Source organism: Rana temporaria, chromosome 12 (assembly GCF_905171775.1).
Source record: "Rana temporaria chromosome 12, aRanTem1.1, whole genome shotgun sequence".
NCBI lineage: Eukaryota > Metazoa > Chordata > Amphibia > Anura > Ranidae > Rana > Rana temporaria.
This window is the reverse complement of record NC_053500.1, coordinates 140,452,543-140,473,606: the sequence shown is the minus strand read 5'-3', so window position 1 is coordinate 140,473,606 and position 21,064 is coordinate 140,452,543. Positions and strand designations below refer to the sequence as shown.

The 21,064-nt window shown below is 42.1% G+C and overlaps 1 protein-coding gene across 2 annotated transcripts in view; it reads right to left on the bottom strand.

The window, feature by feature from the left end:
• SDK2 (sidekick cell adhesion molecule 2) overlaps positions 1–21,064 on the bottom strand; it is a 582,140-nt gene that overhangs the window by 115,063 nt on the left and 446,013 nt on the right. For both annotated transcript variants that reach the window (XM_040330991.1, XM_040330992.1), the window contains exons 8-12: positions 19,549–19,632; positions 13,570–13,764; positions 12,384–12,500; positions 6,068–6,235; positions 754–856 (exon numbers count right to left, since the gene is read on the bottom strand). In XM_040330991.1, coding sequence (XP_040186925.1) covers positions 754–856; positions 6,068–6,235; positions 12,384–12,500; positions 13,570–13,764; positions 19,549–19,632 — 667 coding nt within the window. The remainder of the gene's footprint in view (positions 1–753; positions 857–6,067; positions 6,236–12,383; positions 12,501–13,569; positions 13,765–19,548; positions 19,633–21,064) is intronic.

Sequence of the window (21,064 nt, the reverse complement as noted above, 5' to 3'; positions counted from 1 at the left end):
GTAAAAAAAAATTATATGCAGTACATCTCTGCAATACATGCTCCCTTCCCCACGATCTATCCCTTTAAAACTGCTGCCCATGCAGAAAATTATATTATTATATAATTTCCTAAAAAAATATATATACTAAAAAAGACAAATTTTTACTCCGAATCAATAAAGTGACCATCACGTGTTGGTGCAAGACACCCTATACTTTTTTTATTAATTATTAAAAAAAAAAATTCATAAAGTGGGCTGTATCGCTGCGAACGTTACAGCAAGCGTGATAATTCTAGCAGCAGACTGCCTCTGTACCTCTAAACACTCTGCAGAGCTCAGAGAGAGCTGATTGGTAGGAAAAATCACCCCCTTCACACAGGAACAGAGCTTAGACTGTCAATCACGGGCTGTGTGTGCTGGAGCTCCCTTCCCTGTCACCATTTATCTCTTGGTGTCAGAAGTGACTCATGCTGATAGCAGAGGAAGGTCCCATCATGCCTCTGCCTGTGGGAGGAGTCATGCTTGCAACTGTCAACCTTGCAATGCCTCATGGGACTTGTAGTTACGCAACAGCTGGATGGCCGCCAGTTTGACATCTGTGCTATAGAGGGATATACTTTGTTCAGATTTCATGTCTGAGGTTTGCAACCACTATAAGGCGAGGCAGTAGCGCAATCAACCTTGTTGATTGACATTTACTTTCTATTACATTTCATTATCGGGTTTGTCAGATGTTCCAGGTGGGAGGGCACTATGGAAGGCGTGGCTTACCTTATGGCGACGCTGGGGTCATGTGACACCCCGCAGGACATTGACGCTTTTGTCCCTTTTATTACACTCTGGTCAGTTGGAGGGTTGGTGATCCGGGTCCGAGCTGTAAAAAAAAGGGACATACATATCACTCGTTTTTATAAAACAAGTTCTCCATTATATATATCAGAAGCCGCATTTCACTGATTAAAATAGATGTAAACCGTAATGGAATTACATTGAGTGTGCTAAAGACTTTAGCCATGACTTGAGCCATGACTAAGCACTAATTGTGTGCGAAACGCGTCGGCTGTCCCCTTATGTGACTGTATCTTTGTATGTACATGTCTTACTTTTATCAATAAAGACAACTTCCTCAAGTTTATCCGGAGTGCGGCTGTCCATCGATTTCCATGTTTGCCTAGTGCATTGCCAGCACCTTGGACTCCTGGGAGGTTCCTCCAATTGTCTGCTAAAGATCCACCTGGAGCGGTGACTCCCTTCCCTTGTGATGCTTCCACCGGTAGGGTGGGCCTCTGATGTTTCCTTGGGGTCCCCCCAGGTGTGCGCGGTCCCACTGCCTCGTAAAATTGCCTCCATGTAACTTTTACAGATTAAAATTATAAGTGGAGACACAACATGAATGATACACTAGATTACCAAAAGTATTGGGAAGCCTGCCTTTACTTACGGACAGGGGGCCAGATTCTCGTACTTTTCCTGCGGCCATAGCGTAAGCCATTTTCACTACGCCGCCCCAACTTACTGGAGCAAGTGCCATATTCCTCAAGCACTTGCTCCATAGTTTGCGGAGGCGTAGTGTAAAAGGCCCGGCGTATCCCCGCGTATTTCAAAGGGGGCGGCTTATATTTAAATTAAGCGCACCCCCGTTCCGATCGAACTGCGCATGCACCGGGCTAAAAATAGCCCAGTGCGCATGCTCCAGTTCTCGGCGGAAAACGTCAATGACGCCGACGTGTGCGTCATTGACGTAAAGTCGTATTCAAGAACGACTTACGAAAACGACATACCCGACGGGAAAAGACGACGCGGACCCGACGCCATACTTAACATGGCATACGTAGGACTGGCGTAAGGTTACCCCTCATATAGTAGGGGTAACCTTACGCTTACGCAAACGACGTAAGCGACGGTTACGCGACACGAATTCGTTCGGGAATCGGCGTATCAGGCTCATTTGCATAAACAAATGAGACCTGAACGTAAACGCCACCTAGCGGCCGGCGGCGAATTACATTTAAGATCCGACAGTGTAAATGACTTACACCTGTCGGATCTACAGCGTATCTATGCGAAAATGATTCTAGGAATCACTCGCATAGATACGCGGGTCAAAAAAGAGAGATACGATGGAGTTTCCTGAGATACACCGTCGTAACTCTTCTGAGAATATGGCCCTCTGTTGAGAACCACGGGTGTAGAAGGATGTGCAGCTCCAGTTCTTCTTTGTTCCTTATAAGGAACAGTTAATATCACATTTTATCAAGCTGCTTGCCTCAAAGTTTCCATCATCAAGGCCCTCAAAGTTCATCCTGGGTGAATCTCATAGACACGGTACATTTTCAAACTGCGCACTTGAGAGCAGAAGCTGTTCCCATGATTGGAGGGTTGCATGTGCCGAGCATGATCCCCCTCCCCCTCCCCGCCATTAATGGAGATATTTCGTTTCTGACACACATATCCAGCCATTGTACTATTAGCTGCATTCTGAAGTAGGATGACCTCTTTGCGGAGCATCTGTAAAGTCTTGAAGATATAGGACTGTGCATGACGGCGCCATATGGAACGCCATTAATGTTAACGACAGCAATAAACACAAATAACTCCCACGGATGAAAAGCGTGAACATAAAAGGTAAAGATCTTTATCACCGAGCGTTACCGCTAAAGAGTAGCGAGAAAAGAAAAGCAGCACAAAAGGGAAAAAAAAAATTATATATATAAGCAGCTCCATCCACTTTGGAATATATCACGTCTATTTTATCCAAAGCCTAAGAACAAATCTTATAACATTTCATCATCTATGAAGCTCCCTTCTTCCCTTAGGACTCTACACAAAGCCTTGAGATATAGTATATGGCCAAAAAGTTGCAGACACGCCTCCTGCTGGCTTCCTACATGTGACGAAATGCGTAGGGGAGGCGAGTTCCGGTTAAAATTCCACTTATGCCTTGTGGAACGCACGCCCCCCCCCCCCCTGGTGTTGGTCAGAGCATCAGCGATCAACCATGAACCCCTTGATGCCAACATAACACATACTGTATATGCAAACAGCCACAAAATCCGCCGGCCGCCACTACTCTACAGTCTTCTCATAGCTCAAAGAACCTTGAACCCTAGCAACCTCTGGACTAACCCTAGGACTTCATTGAACCCTGGTTGAGAATGGCTGCCTTACCATCATACCTACACTCAGGGCCGGACTTCCAATTGGGCTTGACTGGGCTCAAGCCCATGGGCCCTGCCCAATAGGGGGCCCCGGGAGGAGGAAGCAGGAAGAGCCATGCCGCTGCTGATGAAGAGGTAAGAAGTCCCCTTCACCCCCCCCCGCTCAACAACTACGATCGGCGGCCCCCCCTCAACAACTTTGAACAATCGGCGACCCCCCTGCTCAACAGCTCCAATCGGCGCCCCCCCACGGTGGCACCCCCGCTTCTCGGCTCCAGGGGGCCCCTCAATCAACACTCAAGCCCAGGGGCCCCCACCACCCTAAGTCCTGCCCTGCCTACACTATAGCGGCAAAGGTATGGGGCCACCCCTCCAAATCCATAGGCGCGTGCGGGCTGTGCTTGGGACCCTAATAACTCCATGCAGCACAGATTACCCCTGTTTCTCGGGCCTGGGGCCACCGACCCCGTGGCCCCTGTAAACTATGTTTTCTATGCTTTTTGTGAATGAACAGGAAATCTCTCAGCACTGAGCACTTCTTATTCATTCACCGTCCAGTGCAGCTGAGGCTGCAGAGAAAAGGACTGGGGAATCTCTTTCCTCAGTTCCTTTCTCTGTCTCAAAAGCGAGACAACAGTCTGTTTAGACCCCTGATATTTCACTAAACGGGACTCGTAAAAATGAATTAAAAATAAAATTGTAAAATATAAGAATAAAAATATATTAAATAATCCACTGTCCTACTGACACCAATTTCTGCCCTGCTGATACATCCACTGCTCTACTGACACCATCCTGTGCCCTACCCTACTGACACCGTCCACTTCCCTACTGACACCGTCCACTGCCCTACCGGCACCGTCCACTGCCCTACCGGCACCATCCACTGCCCTACCGGCACCGTCCACTGCCCTACCGGCACCGGTCACGGCCCTACCGACACCGTCCACTGCCCTACTGGCACCGGTCACTGCCCTACCGACACCGGTCACTGCCCTACCGACACCGGTCACTGCCCTACCGACACCGTCCACTACTCTACCGACACCAACCTGTGCCCTACTAACACCGTTCACTGCCCTGACACCGTGCACTGCCCTACCGACATTGTCCTCTGCCCTACCGACATCGTCCTCTGCCCTACCGACACCGTCCACTGCCCTACCGACACTGTCCACTGCCCTACTGACACCGTCCTCTGCCCTACCGACACCATCTATGTTATAATATGACATTTATGATAGGGGTCCCTTCAGGATTTTGGAGAGTTCTGGATAAGAAGTATAAAGTGAGTAACAATGTGTGAATTGCATTATTCTATCGGTACGCGAAGTGAAAATGAAACAAAAGTAACTGCAATGAGTAATAAAAGAAGCTCGCTACTTTTACCTACTTTTACTTCTTAATACACCGAATATTGTTGTGCCGGAGAGAGGTACAAAACCGATTATTGTGCATTTCTGAAGGACAACTTTAATTGATTTTAATTAAATTCTTCTTTCTGGAATACAATACACTCATCTACATTATGTACATGTTTCCAGGTGTTAACATCATTGAAAAGTAACTCCACTTTCATTGTGATAAACACCCCCCCCGCGATCTATGTGCTTTGCATGGATTGTAAGAACCTTTGAAGCAGATTTCTCCCTTTTGTTATTCTTTATAATTATCAATCAGCTGCTGCACCTGCAGGGCTCTAATGAGGAAAGTGCCAGAGTCTGTGTTCCATTTAGACATGATTTCCCTTCTCACCAAAAAATAAAATTTTTGTAGCAGGGGGTGTCCAATATCTGACTTGCGTCATAGTGCAGACTTCTGGGGAAACCCGTAAGCCAATCACACAAGCAGGAAATTACATTTCTAAAGGGGAGTTCATTATACCATCTCTGTACACAGCTGCTCCATATTGCATTTTACAGAGGTATCTAAAAAAAACAGCTTTCATAGACTTGCATGAGATAAGAAGTATGGCAAATTGTGGCCACTGCTTACCACACAGCATATCATGTAGACAGGGCCGCCATCAGGAATTGTGGGGCCCCTTACACAGCTTCAGTCATGGGCCCCCTGGAGCAGAGAACCGGGGGCTGCCGTGAATTGATAAGCGGGTGCCTCTGCTAATTGAGAAAATTGAGGGGGGGCGTGAATTAAGAGGCGGGAGGGGGGGTCCACGAATTGAGAAGTGGGGGGGTTCTGCCGCCGCAAATTTTGGGTGCTGACGAAAAAAAAAAATTACAAAAAAAATATAAAAAATATATATATATATATATATATATATATATATATATATATATATATATATATAAAAAGGAGAGTAGCCATCCGGGGGCCCTGGGGACCTCTGGGCCCTTTAATAAAAAGGAAAAAGAAATAAAAAAATATATATATATAAAAAAAAAATGTTTTTATAAAAAAAAGGGGGGGGGGTTGCCATCTGGGGCCCTGGGGGACCTCTGGGTCCTTTAATAAAAACAAAAAAAATAAAGATAAAAAATATATATAAAATATATATATTTTTTTTAAATTATAAAAAATAAAAAAAAAGGGGGGGTTGCCATCCGGGGCCCTGGGGACCTCTGGGCCCTTTAAAAAAAAATTATATATATATATATATATATATATATATATATATATAAAATAATGTTTTAATTTTTTTTTATAAAAAAAAAAAAAAAGGGGGGGGTTGCCATCCAGGCCCCTGGGGACCTCCGGGCCCCTTACAGATGTACTGCCTGTACCCCCCGGATGGCGGCCCTGCATGTAGATAAAATGTTGCTACAGAATAGAATTATTACTAGAATTACAAACTATACATAGATACAAGATTTTGGAAACTCACACACACCAATAAGATTATTTATAGTAAGCCGATGACTTTCTCACACAGTCACCTATAGCATTATTCTATCACTTATCTCCCTTACCCCACACGATAACATCGGCGGAGGCTTCGTCGGCCCCCCGGGAGTTGGTGGCGGTGCAGGTGTAGGTTCCGATATCGGAAATGTGAGCCGGGCTGAGGAGAAGGCTTCCCGATTCCAGCAAGGTGAACCGTGGCAGCTGAACCGACCCGCTGGCCAAGATCCTGTCTCCTGCGGAGCGAGAAAGAATAAAAACTCAGCACATGGAAACAATGCATCACCCATAGAACCAGCTTGGGGGGGGGGGGGGGGCATCCGGTGGATTCTGGAATTTCTCTTTTTAATTTATTTGTTTAAAAAGAAAATGACCTGCCTTCATATTATTAGGTGGTCTCTGGTTTGCGGGAGAGACCACACAGCGGTATTAAACCCAAAACCAAACCAAAATTGTCATATATTGCAGCTTACCAATTATTAGATGTGGCAGCTGCATTCGTTTTCTTTTTTAGGCCCCCCCCCCTCTGATTTTATCTGGTTATCTGGCCAATAACACACCTTCTGTAATAGAGCCCCATCACTTCGGATGAAGCAGCACAGGGGGCACCTTTGGACAGCAACATTGACAGTCTGAGTAGAGGTGGGAGGTGTTAGATGAACTAGCAGGTTTAAATACACTAACAAATTGAAGCCAATTCACTCCGGCTCACACTTTTATAATCAGTTACAGTAACAGTTTTTTTCTTTTTGCGATACAGATTTTACATCTATAAATAAAAACAGATCCTTGTAAGCACCCCTATCTGTGTTAAATGGTAAACGGATACATCTGGAAGAGAGCTTGTCCTTTTGAAAAACAACAGACTTGCTGGCTTGGATCATCAGATGAAAATAAAAGAAATAAAAGAAGAAAAGAAAGAAAGAAAGGCTAAGTAAAAGGAAAACTAATGCAGCCATCACACCCAAGAAATAGTAAGCTTCAATATAATAAATGTTTGCTTTTGGGTTTAATACCGTTTTAAGGACTGCATGGCGAGACATGCAAAAATACACGATTAGGAAGACACAGATCGAAAAATACCATCGGTGAGACATTTTTGTTGATAATGGCCATACGGTTTCACAGTTAGGATATATATCTCAACTGTGAAGCCATATTTATTTACATTTATTTTTGTGATTTTTATTTATTTATTTTTATTGGGGATAATTTGGTATCAAATATATATAAATTCTAATAAAATATTATGGAAATTAATATATATATATATATTTGATCTAACCAAATCATCCCCAATACAAATAAAAAAATAAAAATCACAAAAATAAATGTTAATTAATATTTAATCCTCTTGGCTGCAGAGTGATCAGATCATGTATCCGCTTCACTTCACATTTCTTTACCTCTTCTGAATTTAAGAATATGGTCAATATATATATATATATTATAGACACACAGTATATATAGTATATTTCCTATATAATTTGAGGAATATGTTTGAGATGCATATTATGATATTGTGTGTTGATGTAACAGTACCGGTATGATATTTCTTCTGCATCTGCTCTATGACACGGACATGAGAAATGTAAAAGTGGAATGTCAGGTTGGTTTATACAGATTTCAGATAACGGATGTAAAAATATGTTGATGGATGAATAAAGAAGACGAGTGCTGCAGCTAGCCACTTTGCATCATATATACAGTATCTATCTATCTATCTATATATATATATATATATATATATATATAAATATATACACACACACACACAAGCCTCAAATGTCCTCCTTGTTGGTAAAAAGAATGTATAATGGTAACGGTAGTTATATATGTATATATATATATATATATATATATAGATATATATATATAGATATATATATATAGATATATAAATAAAATAAAAAGTTCTATCTATATATATATATCTACATATAGCTAACTATATATATATATATATATATATATATATATATATATATATATATATATATATATATATATAGTTTTTAAGATATAAATATTTATCTATCTATCTATCTATCTCTATATATATATATATATATCTAGATCTAGATCTAGATCTATTATAGGATTACCATTTTATTGCCAAAAATTAGGACATATGGGACTTCAATCAGGAAACCAGTCGATAAAATGTTCCCAATTGAGTTCCTATATGTTATGCTTTCATTTGACCTGGTCAAATTTCTAGAGATATATAATATTTTAACAAATATTGCATTTAATTTTTTGTTCCAATATATATTTATTACATTGAATTTTTTTTAAATATTTTTTTTATATATACATTATATATATTTGTGTATAGAATAGTTTAGTAAATATAGATTTTTTTGTATTATTATTTCTATTTAAAATATATTAAAATATATTTTATATATACATCTTTTATTGGCATGGGCGTCATTTTTTTTATTTATTTAAAAACATATATATATATATATATATATATATATATATATATATATATATATATATATACATAATATCATAATTATGTATATAATATTTAAAAAAATATAGCATTTTTTTCAAATATTATATATAAACATATTTTATTGGCAAGGGCATCATTTTTATTTCTTTAAAAAAATATTTTATATATATACGTATATATATATACACACACACATATTTAACATCCTAATTATGTATATAATATTTAAAAAAAATATAGCATTTACATTTTTTGTCAAATAGTATATATATAGAAACATATTTTATTGGCATGGGTATTTTTTTTATTTCTTAAATTTTTATATATATATATATATATATATATATATATATATATATATATATATATATATATAAACATATTTAATATCATAATTATGTATAGAATATTTTTAAAAATATAGCATTTTGCATTTTTTTTCAAATATTATATATAAACATATTTTATTGGCATGGGCATCGTTTTTTTTTCCATTTCTTTAAAAAAATATTATATATATATATATATATATATATATATATATACACACACATATTTAATATCATAATTATGTATATAATATTTAAAATGTTTTTCAAATATTATATATAAACATATTTTATTGGCTTGGGCATAATTTTTTTTATTTCTTTTTAAAAATATTTTATATATATATATATATATGTATATATATATATATATATATATATATATATATATATATATATATATATATATATATATATATATATATTATATTTGAAAAAAATGAAAATGCTAATTTTTTTTTAAAGATAATTATGATATTTTTTACACAATTTAAATCTCTAGAAATCTCATCAGTTTAAATGAAAGCATAACATAACACATGGGAACTCAATAGGGAACATTTTGACAGATTTTTTCAAGAGAAGAAAAAAAACGCCCCTATTAAAGCCCACAGTAGGAATTCTGGCACCCTCAGCGGACTGGATTCACCCCATGAATTGTCATCGGATCCAGATTTTAGGAAGTTCACTCCTCTCCACCCTGCTGTCCCTCCAACGCCACCTATGAAGGGTTAATGTATTTCTATTAAGCTGGAAGACATAAAGATGTTCCAGTTGCCATGGCTTCCGTTAAATAATCGCTGGCAGGTCATAGAACATATAGATATGATAAAGTAGAATAACCCTTCCCCTCCCGGATTCCCCCGGGACCTCGGATTATCACAGAGATAATTCTAGGAATAACCTCAGAATCCCGACTCTTAAAGGGCACCTGCAGCCAGGCAGAGAAGGATGTTCTGCGAGGGGTGAGGGTCCGTAGGTCACCATGCTGCCTTTAGCATTAGTCCCCGCCCTGCTTGCTTAGGAAAGGTATTATGAATGATCTAGGTATAGGAGGTTAGGTTTTGGGAGTTGGGTGCCCATACCAATGACAAGAACGAACTCGTTTAATTCCGAATTCCACCAACAGCCAAATTTGAAAGGAAATTCCAATACCTACAATAGTTCGTAATAGAGAAGTTATTAGTAGTTAGTTGTTATTTCAGATTTTCGGCTTTTCGAATTTATGATTCAGAATTTCCGTTTTTTTTTTTCGAAATTCTGATTTTTTTTAAAAAAAATAAAATTTTCAATTTTTTTTTTATGTTTTCAGATTTCTACAATCTTGTCCCTGACGTTCTTTTTTTTTTTTTTAATGTCTACTCACAAGACAAGCAGAATTCAAGCTAAATAGGCCTGCAGTACCTCATTTGGCCTGAGGTACGGGGCGCAGAAGCCGAGCAGAGCCGAAAATAGGCCTGCAGTACTTGATTCAGCCTGAGGTACGGGGGCGCAGGTAATGAGTCGAAGTGTCCTCGGGCCTTTTCGGACGTTTTTGGTGCTCTATGGCCGCCCCCCCCCCCCCAAACGCTGGCCGCATTCGGTATTGCATCCCATTGAAGTCAATGCGGAACAAATTATTTTAGTTTCCATTGATTTCAATGGGAAAACTCGCTTTGATATGCGAGTACTTTGGATTACGAGCATTCTCCTGTATATATAAATTCACACACATATACACATACATGTATACACACAGAATATATATATATATATATATATAGATATATCTAAAATGGTGCTCTATGGCGCTCCCCTCCAACTCTGGCCGCATTCAGTATTGCATCCCTTTGAATTCAATGCGGAACAAATTATTTTCGTTTCTATTGATTTCAATGGGAAAACTCGCTTTGATATGCGAGTACTTTGGATTACAAGCATTCTCCTGTATATATAAATTCACACACATATACACATACATGTATACACACAGTATATATATATATATATACATATACATACACACACACAGTCCTTTATACTGTTCACACAGCGAGCCCGGCGCTCCTCCCTAATCCCGCGTTTTGTCAGCCAGCTCTCTCTATATAAAGTGGATGTGCCAGTTTTAGGCGACGAGGGGCGCAGCTGCTGTTTGGGTGGCAGGGTTGCGCGGAGATGAGGCGCCCGGCGTACGATTTATATACAGTCTCACGACGCGGCCTCGCCTTATCATTCTCACGCAGGAGGAAGATGAGAGGCTTGCAGCGTGAAAACTCACATGCTGACTACGCCTGAGAAGATCTGCATGGCTCTGTACGGCAAAGCGGAGACGGAATGCGCCGCGTGTAAGCGTATCCCCGATAAGGGAGGATTGAAGGGATGCTGTCGTTTTTTTGTTTTTAAAGTGGACCTTGGCGCTATAACACTTACATTTTCAGGACGAGGTTTCGGGGTATACCAGTAATCCCTTCTGCTTGGTCCTGTCAGTACTGCTTGGGCCGAGAAGAAGTGGTTACCCCTGAAAATGTCCGCTATACCGGCCCACTGCCAGTACCTTCTGATCACTGTGACCAATCACAGCAGATCACATGACGTTCGTAAACAATGAATGCTTTTCCTTCTTGCCATTAATTGTATACAATTGTGTTGCTAGCTGTGATTGGTCACCGTGATCACATGGTACAGACAGGGCCAATCACAGCCCATTTGTACCATGTGATTAGCTGTGACTAATCACAATAGTCAGTGTTTCATTCAGTAAAAAAATATTTAACAAACACATTGACTGCTATAAGCAAGCATATAGCTAGATTCAGAGAGACCGCCGCATCTTTAAGGCAGCGTAGCGTATCGTATTTACGCTACGCCGCCTTAAGTCAGAGAGGCAAGTACTGTATTCACAAAGCACTTGCCTCCTAACTTACGGCTGCGTAGGGTAAATGGGGCCGGCGCAAGCGCGCCTAATTCAAATGAGCCTGGGGGGGAGGGGGGCGGGTTTTATGGTAATGATTGGTGACCCGACGTGATTGACGTTTTTTACGAACGGCGCATGCGCCGTCCGTGTACATATGCCAGTGTGCATTGCTCCAAAGTACGCCGCAAGGACGTATTGGTTTCGACATGAACGTAAATTACGTCCAGCCCCATTCACGGACGACTTACGCAAACAACGTAAACATTTCAGATTTCGACGTGGGAACAACGGCCATACTCAACATTACCTAGGCCAGCTATTTGTTGGAATAACTTTATGCCGGAAAATGCCTTACGTAAACGGCGCATGTTTACTGCGACAGGCGCACGTACGCTCGTGAATCGGCGTATCTAGGCATTTACATATTCTACACCGAGCTCAACGGAAGCGCCACCTAGCGGCCAGCCTAAATATTGCACCCTAGGATACGACGGCGTAGGAGACTTACGCCGCTCGTATCTTAGCATAATTTAAGCGTATCTGGTTTCCAGAATACGCTTACATTTACGACGGCGCAGATTCAGAGTTACGTTGGCGTATCTACTGATACGCCGACTTAACTCTTTCTGAATCTGGCCAATAGTATGTAAAAAAAGAAAAAAAAGTTTCACAGGTCACCCAACTGAAACCCTTACCTTTCTGCCAAGTGATAGCGGGTCGCGGGGCCCCTGAGGTTTCACACTGCAGGACCAGAGAGGTGCCGTCTATCACCGTGCTGTCTAAGGGTCCCTTGGTGATGTTAGGAGCGATGCCTGCAAGAAGGACACATAAATGTGCTCAGTCTAAAAAAAACAAATGCCAAACCTGAAACTTTTCAAATTCGCAAACTTTTCAAATTCTCCGAAAACGTTTCAAATTCTCCGAAACTTTTCGAATCGTTTTGAAAACGAATAAACAAAACAAATTCCGAAAACAAAGTAAATGAATTAAACTAAACAAATTTATGTAAATAACGAATCTAAACAAAACAAATGTTGCACATGTCTAATTCGGACAAATTTTCGTTACTCGGAAATTCGGATGTGTCTAAATTTCCGAATTAGAATGGCACCGAATTAAGACGAAATTCGAATTCAAATCATTTTCCGAATCACTTTCAAATACTTTTTGAATTGTTTTCAAATTCAAATAGTTTTCCAATTTCCAAAGAGAATGAAATAAAAAAGAAAATAAAGGAATGGAAAAATAAATTCTATTCTATTCCTTTATTTATTCTTTTAATCAATTTTATTATTTATTATTTTTTCAAAATTCGAAAAATGCGAAACCTTTTCGAATTTTCAAATTCGCAAACTTTTCAAATTCGCACACTTTTCAAATTCGCACACTTTTCAAATTCGCACACTTTTCAAATACTCTGAAACTATATAAATTCTCTGAAACGTTTCGAATCGTTTCGAAAACGAATAAACGAAACAAATTCCGAAAACAAAGTAAATGAATTAAACTAATTTGACTAAACAAATTTATGTAAATAACGAATCTAAACAAAACAAATGTTGCACATGTCTAATTCTGAGGCACCCAGTGATCAGCAGGGAGAAGCATGCACATCTAAAGGGATCCGGGAGATGTGTTCCTTCATATAACTCCCAAGGCAGAGGCCTAGTTGGTCTCTAAAGGACTGGAGTAACACTTACCACCCCACACCAAGCCAATTGTGCCATTTCTTGCTCTACTTAGTCTAGTGGCTGACCAGGTGATTATAAAAAGACTAGACATCTTAGCTGCACAAGGCGAGTTATGTTGACTACACAGCTATACACACCCCCCCCTCCCCCCCGTCTCCCTACAATCCCAAGCCTTTACATGAGTACTTACTGGTGACGGCCAGGTAAGTGGAGCTCTGGACCTCCCCCGCACTGTTTCGAGCGAAGCACTGGAACATTCCGGTGTCCTCAGGCATCAGCCCGCTGATCCGAAGACTTCCCCCGCTTACTATGCGAAACCTGGTGTCCCGACGGACATCAATGAGAGCGGCGTCCTTGTACCAGGAGATCGAGGGCTGAGGTACACCTAAAAAACAGTCATAGCAAAAGAAAATTGATTGAAAATGGTTTAAAGGTCAGCTCCACCCTACAAGGACTATTCAGTCTTGGGCAAGGTGGAGCACAATTTGACTCCCAGTTGGGAGTCAAAGCAACACTGGTTAGAATTTAACACCCAGACATGGTCCACTGTCGTCACCATGAAGAGACCCTCTTCTGGGAATGTCTGTGCTGGCCCAGCTCTTCCATCCCTCCCCTCACCTCCCTACATGACTTTGTATTTAGCAGCCAAAGAGGACCGACAGCTCTGAGTCAGCTGATGTCACATCCAAGATGGCGGCACCCAACAACAGTGTCGGTTATTTTAGATGTCTACACAAGGGAGGTCAATAACAAGCAAAAAAATGCAATGGATTCCAATATTATCTTATGGGAAGATTGTTGTTGGATGAAGAGAAAATTCTGGACAGCCGCACTTAAAATCCAGGCCTTTATTAAAAAAAAAAGAGGTAATGATACAAAAAATACAAGCCACAGCAAACAGTGGAATAAAGGAGCTGACGCGTTTCACACTTTCAAAAGTGCTTATTCAAGAAGACTGTTGTTGAAGTGAATTGCCTGGAGACATGTTCTCTTTGAGATATACTGTATTTATTGGCGTACAACACTCACTTTTTTACCCTACAAATCGATTGGAAATAGTGTGTGCGTGTTATACCCCGATACTGCAAATTGGGCTGCCTCCTTGGAGAGAATGGGGAGGGGGCGGGACAAGCGCCGTCAGATTACATACAGCGAGAATCTCCTGTTTACTCAGCAGCCTGGACCAGTGTTCTGTCCCATCATAGAAGCCGGTCCAGGAGGCGGGACATTGAGTTAAAGAGGCCGCCAAGTAAACAGGAGATTCTCGCTGTATGTAATCTGATGGCGCTCATCCTGCCCCCCTCCCTGAGATGGACATTGATCAGGCTACATTCATGGCAATGGGGAGGCTGCAGATGGGCATTAATCAAGCTGCATTGATGGGCAATTGTGAGGCTACAGGTTGGCATTGATTAAGCTATATTGATGGGCAATTTTGAGGCTACAGATGGGCATTGGTTAAGCTGCATTGATGGGCAATAATGAGGCTGCAGATGGGCATTGATCAAGCTGCATTGATGGGCAATTGTGAGGCTATAGATGGGCATTGATTAAGCTGCATTGATGGGTAATGATGAGGCTACAGGTTGGCATTGATTAAGCTGTATTGATGGGCAATTTTTAGACTACAGATGGGCATTGATCAAGCTGCATTGATGGGCAATTGTGAGGCTGCAGATGGGCATTGATCAGGCTGCATTCATGGAAATGGAGAGGCTACAGATGGGCAATAATCAAGCTACATTGATGGACAATTGTGAGGCTACAGATTGGCATTGATTAAGCTGCATTGATGGGCAATAATGAGGCTGCAGATGGGCATTGATCAAGCTGCATTGATGGGCAATTGTGAGGCTATAGATGGGCATTGATTAAGCTGCATTGATGGGTAATGATGAGGCTGCAGGTGGGCATTGATCAAGCTGCATTGATGGGCAATTTTGAGGCTGCAGATGGGCATTGATCAGGCTGCATTCATGGCAATGGGGAGGCTACAGATGGGCATTAATCAAGCTGCATCGATGGGCAATTGTGAGGCTACAGATTGGCATTGATTAAGCTGCATTGATGGGCAATGATGAGCATTAATCAAGCTGCATTGATGGGCAATTGTGAGGCTACAGATTGGCATTGATTAAGCTGCATTGATGGGCAATGATGAGGCTGCAGGTGGGCATTGATCAAGCTGCATTCATGGCAATGGGGAGGCTACAGATGGGAATTGATCAAGCTGAATTGATGGGCAATTGTGAGGCTATAGATGGGCATTGATTACGCTGCATTGATGGGCAATGATGAGGCTGCAGGTGGGCATTGATCAAGCTGCATTCATGGCAATGGGGAGGCTACAGATGGGCATTAATCAAGCTGCATTGATGGACAATTGTGAGGCTACAGATTGGCATTGATTAAGCTGCATTGATGGGCAATGATGAGGCTGCAGATGGGCAATTGTTAGGCTATAGATGGGCATTGATTAAGCTGCATTGATGGGTAATGATGAGGCTGCAGGTGGGCATTGATTAAGCTACATTGATGGGCAATTTTGAGGCTGCAAATGGGCATTGATCAGGCTGCATTCATGGCAATGGGGAGGCTACAGATGGGCATTAATCAAGCTGCATTGATGGGCAATTGCGAGGCTACAGATTGGCATTGATTAAGCTGCATATGGGCATTGATCAGGCTGCATTAATGGACAATTTTGAGGCTGCGGATGGGCATTGATCAGGCTGCATTGATGGGCACTGACCCTTATTTTGCTTCAAAGTTCTTTATTTTAAATGTAAGGTTTTTTTTCCTGAAACTTCCCTCTTAACATGAAGGTGTGTGTTATACGCTGATAAATACGGTGATTGCGTGCAACACAGCAAAGATCTCCAAAGGTCTCCAAATTTTGCCTTTCTGACAGCAGCCAATCGGGATATCCCAATAATCTGCCGCCACAGCCAATACGGACAGTTCTCATTTCAGACACTCCTGACCGGGACAGCCAGGGCAAGCACACAGTAATTAGAATTGCTTATGAAGGAGACGGTAAACGAGTCAGGAAGAATTAAGAGGGGGGAAAAAAAGCCAGAGGACACTAAAAATCCACACAGTATGTAACAAGTAGCGTCTCCTGGGTACTTAACATAACACGGCATATTAAATCATCTCTCCATCCCTTCCGTACTACAGTCATTTATTCTTCCTAATGCTTGAGGGGCTGCGGTGCCCTTTTCTAGTAGTAATTATACGTACACCACCAGCCTAATTGTGCTACTCCTGATTATTACTGACAATGAACATATATTATCAGCAGAAGACTTTCAGCAGTTTCAGGGCCTCATTAATAGTATCTTAAAGGGTAAGTCCGCCTAAAATTGACATTTCAGCTAAAGGCGGAATCTGGTGGGCTGAGTAACTAAGCGGATTCTTACTTACCACATCCCGCATTCACATACATCGCCGCATATTTATGCCGCCGTAGCCTATCTCTTTTACGCTAGGCCGGCGCAGCGCACAGAGGCAAGCACTGGATTCACAAAGCACTCGCTCCCACTCGCTCTTAAAGATACGCTGGGTTTCCTCGGCGTAAGCCGTCGTAGGTGGAAGTGGGCGTGAGCCATGCTAATGAGGCGTGACCCCATGCAAATGATGGGCCAAGCGCCATAGAAGTACTTAAAATGAACGGCGCATGTGCCGTCCCGTGGCCGCATCCCAGTGCGCATGCTCAGAATCACGTTAAAAAAACTGCCTAAGATATGTCGAATCACTGCCTACGACGTGAACGAAACCTACGCCTAGTCATATTCACATACAACGTAAACGACAAGGGATACGACGGCTTGTGTTCCCTGGTCCATACCTTTGCATGAGTTGCGCCTCCTATATGGGAAATAACTTTACGCCGGACGTACGACTTACGCAAACCGCGTATATTATGCGCCGGGCGCAACTACGTTTGTGAATCGGTGTATCTCCCTCATTTGCATATGTGCATAGAAATTCTATGGGAGCGGCAAATGCACCCGGCGTAAATATGCGCCCACTCTACGACGGCGTAGGCAAGTTACGTCGGTCGGAAGAAGCCTATTTTCAGGCGTATCTAGTTTTGTGGGCACGGCGCACAGATACGACGGCGCATATTTACACTTACGCGGCATATCTCGAGGAACGTCGGCGTAAGTGCTTTGTGAATCCGGGCCTATATGGTAAAAAGTTGGTGGACACCTGACCAGCACACGGACCTATATGGCCAAATGATGGAGTTCAGGTCGCTCCAGTGAAGGGTGTCGGTAATACTCCATCATACAAAGACATTCGTAGACCATGGTGCTTCTCCAACCTTGTGGTAACAGTTTGGTGAAGACCCTTTTCTGTTCCACCATGACTGTGCTCCTGGGTACAAAGCCAGCTTCATAAAGACCGGGTTTGTCCAGCTTGGTGTGGGGGAACTTGTGTGTCCAGCACAGAGCCCTGACCTCAACCCTAGTTTTGAAAGGCCTTTGGAATAAGGGTCTTCTCATCCAACATCAGTACCTGCCCTTAACCCCACGGAACACCTTGGGGATGAGAGCTTCCCATCCCTTAGGTGTGCAGTAGGTTTGAGGTCATGGAGGAACTCACAGAGCCCTGAGCCCTGACCTCAACCTTACTAAACACCTTTGGGATGAATTAAAACACTGATTATGAGCCACATCTTTTCATTAAACATCAGTCCTTTCCTTGGTGGTTCATCATTAAAAAAAACTCTTCCAATAATGGTAAAAGGGTCTAGGTGTCTCCAAGTGAAGGGTATTGTTATTACTCCATCATACAAAGATATTGTAGACAATTGTGCTCTTCCAACCTTTTGGTAACAGTTTGGATGAAGAACCTTTTCTGTTCCACCATGACAGTCCCCCTGTGTACAAAGCCAGTTCCATAAAGACATGGTTTGTCCAGCTTGGTGTGGAGAAACTCATGTGTCCTGCACAGAGCCCTGACCTCAACCTTAGTTTTGAAAGGACTTTGGAATAAGGTCTTCTCATCTAACATCAGTACCTACCTTTAACCCCATGGAACACCTTGGGGATGAAGGCCCCTTTGCTCTGGTATCAGTTTTTTGAAGGCCCCTTTGCTCTGGTAGCAGTTTGTTGAAGGCCCTTTTGCTCTGGTAGTAGTTTGTTGAAGGCCCTTTTGCTCTGGTAGTAGTTTGTTGAAGGCCCTTTTGCTCTGGTAGCAGTTTGTTGAAGGCCCCTTTGCTCTGGTAGCAGTTTGTTGAAGGCCCTTTTGCTCTGGTAGCAGTTTGTTGAAGGCACTTTTGCTCTGGTAGCAGTTTGTTGAAGGCCCTTTTGCTCTGGTAGCAGTTTTTTGAAGGTCCTTTTGCTCTGGTAGCAGTTTTTTGAAGGCCCTTTTGCTCTGGTAGCAGTTTGTTGAAGGCCCTTTTGCTCTGGTAGCAGTTTGTTGAAGGCCCTTTAGCTCTGGTAGCAGTTTGTTGAAGGCCCTTTTGCTCTGGTAGCAGTTTGTTGAAGGCCCTTTTGCTCTGGTAGCAGTTTGTTGAAGGCCCTTTTGCTCTGGTAGCAGTTTGTTGAAGGCCCTTTAGCTCTGGTAGCAGTTTTTTTGAAGGCCCTTTTCTAAATTGTGCTTACACAGAACGGTATAAAAATGCAAAGACTAACTTAGAGAGCCAGAATTAGCATGTCAAAACTACCCCGAGTGATACGCAGGGGAGTTGTAGGGGCTCTCAGTTTGGGAACCTCACTGCCATCTCTGGAAGGCGGGGATCCTACAGAGACCCGCAAGTGAGGCCAGCCAAATGCTACACCTGTGATGTTGTATCTTATGCGGTCTTCCCCTTGTTTGTATTTTGTATTTTGATTTTGTGGACACTGCTGGACCGTATGTATATGTTGTGGTCCGGAACGGACCGGCTCCTCTGTTTGTTCATAAATAAAAAAAATTTGAAAAAAAAAAAAATGCAAAGACATAAGAAAATACATTGTTCCCACCAATGCACCATATTGTAAAAGTTCTGCGTGCTGCATTTTGGGGGGCGTTGCCTTACACTGTGCCTTCAGATGAAACAAAAAACCTTAATGCAAAGTGCAGCAACGCATGTAGTAAGCCCAGCCGGAAGCAGAGAAAACAAAAAAAGTAATTCATTTAAGGACAACAGTTTGCTATTGGTGCATCTGGTACTCACCTTTAGCTTGGCATGGAATGTCCACGACTTTCTCCATCTCCGCTGTCAAATGTCGGTCGGGCTCTTTCACAAACTGTGGCGGCTCTGGAACACAAGAGGGAATTAGCTGAATTATGCTTCATAAACAACCTGATTTATCCAAGCTGTACAAAGTGAGATTCCATGCCGTAACCCAATGGCAACTGGATGGGAAAAGTCACCAGTCTACAGCAGAGGTCTCACAACTTTCTAAGCTAACGGCCAGTTTACTGTCCTTCAGGTTTTAGGGGAGGTGGACAGTGACCAGTGGGAGGATCAGGGGGCATAACAATGGCCCATCATTGGTTTGAATGGAAGGAACAGTTCTCCATCCTTGGTATAAATGGGAACTTTTTACAAGCTGCCATCTTTGATGTTGACCACCACCAAATGTGACCCATTCACGTTAATGGGACCTCACCACAACTGTGCTGAAACCACGCATATTGCACATGGTAGTGCATTAGACGTGTTGCCAGACAAGGTTCAGGTACGATTTTTTTTAACAGCCAATTCCAAAACGTTACCACATTACACAAATATGAACCCGCCCTAAGTCGGGAAACAGCTGTCTCCACCGCAGGCTTCTGAGATGGGTATTTGTCTTCTGACAGATTCAATTTAAATGGGATCCATTTAGTTTTCCTTTTCTAAAAAAAAAAAAAAATCATTGTCTTCTAACTCTGCAGGCCACTGGGATTTGCTAATTAGGGATATATATCCGTTACAGAGCTGTAATCAATTAGAAACCGCCAGAAAGCTCGGCGTGTCATTGAGATTAGCGCACACTGTCCGCCGATAGATAATTGGATTGGACAGAGTATTCCCCTGGTGGATTCTTCGTGACGAGCAGGAAACACTCTAGTCGGTTTGTTTATGGCAGCGCACCTGCTTAATAACTTCTCTCTGAAATATGTGTGCCATAAAGTGGACCTGTCACGTAACGTGAAAAAAGAAAAAAGCCTAGTCCACACTGTTGCTTCCTTCAATGGGACACCATAGCTAAATGACATTGTCATAAACTATATGAAAAAGTAGCAGTAATCATGGATTAATATGCAAGCATCCTTCACACTTGTGTAACCTGTAATGCATGTGTTACTGTGCTTTATTGTTTGTCTCAGAGCCCAAAGAATTTTTTTGCCCAGGGTCCAATCAACATGGCCCTGCCAACATCATCACTTCACCTTACTGCAGGAGCCAATTCTTTTCATTTAATGCCAGTATGTGACCTTGACTTCATTTTTCCTTTCTTGAGTTCTGCCACCCATCCAGGGATGGACTGGAACAAAAATTTGGCCCTGGACTTCATCCAGATTGGCCCACTTTGACAGGTCTCTCCTATGGTGGTCGAACAACTTCGCCCCCCCCCCGCCACTTCTCCCCCTTCACTAGCCACTCTACTTAGCGTAGAACGGCTGGTACTCTTATAGGTAGTACCAGTGGGGAAGCTAGACATTATTTCACCCGGGGCAAAGAATCAGTTCAATGCCCCCCC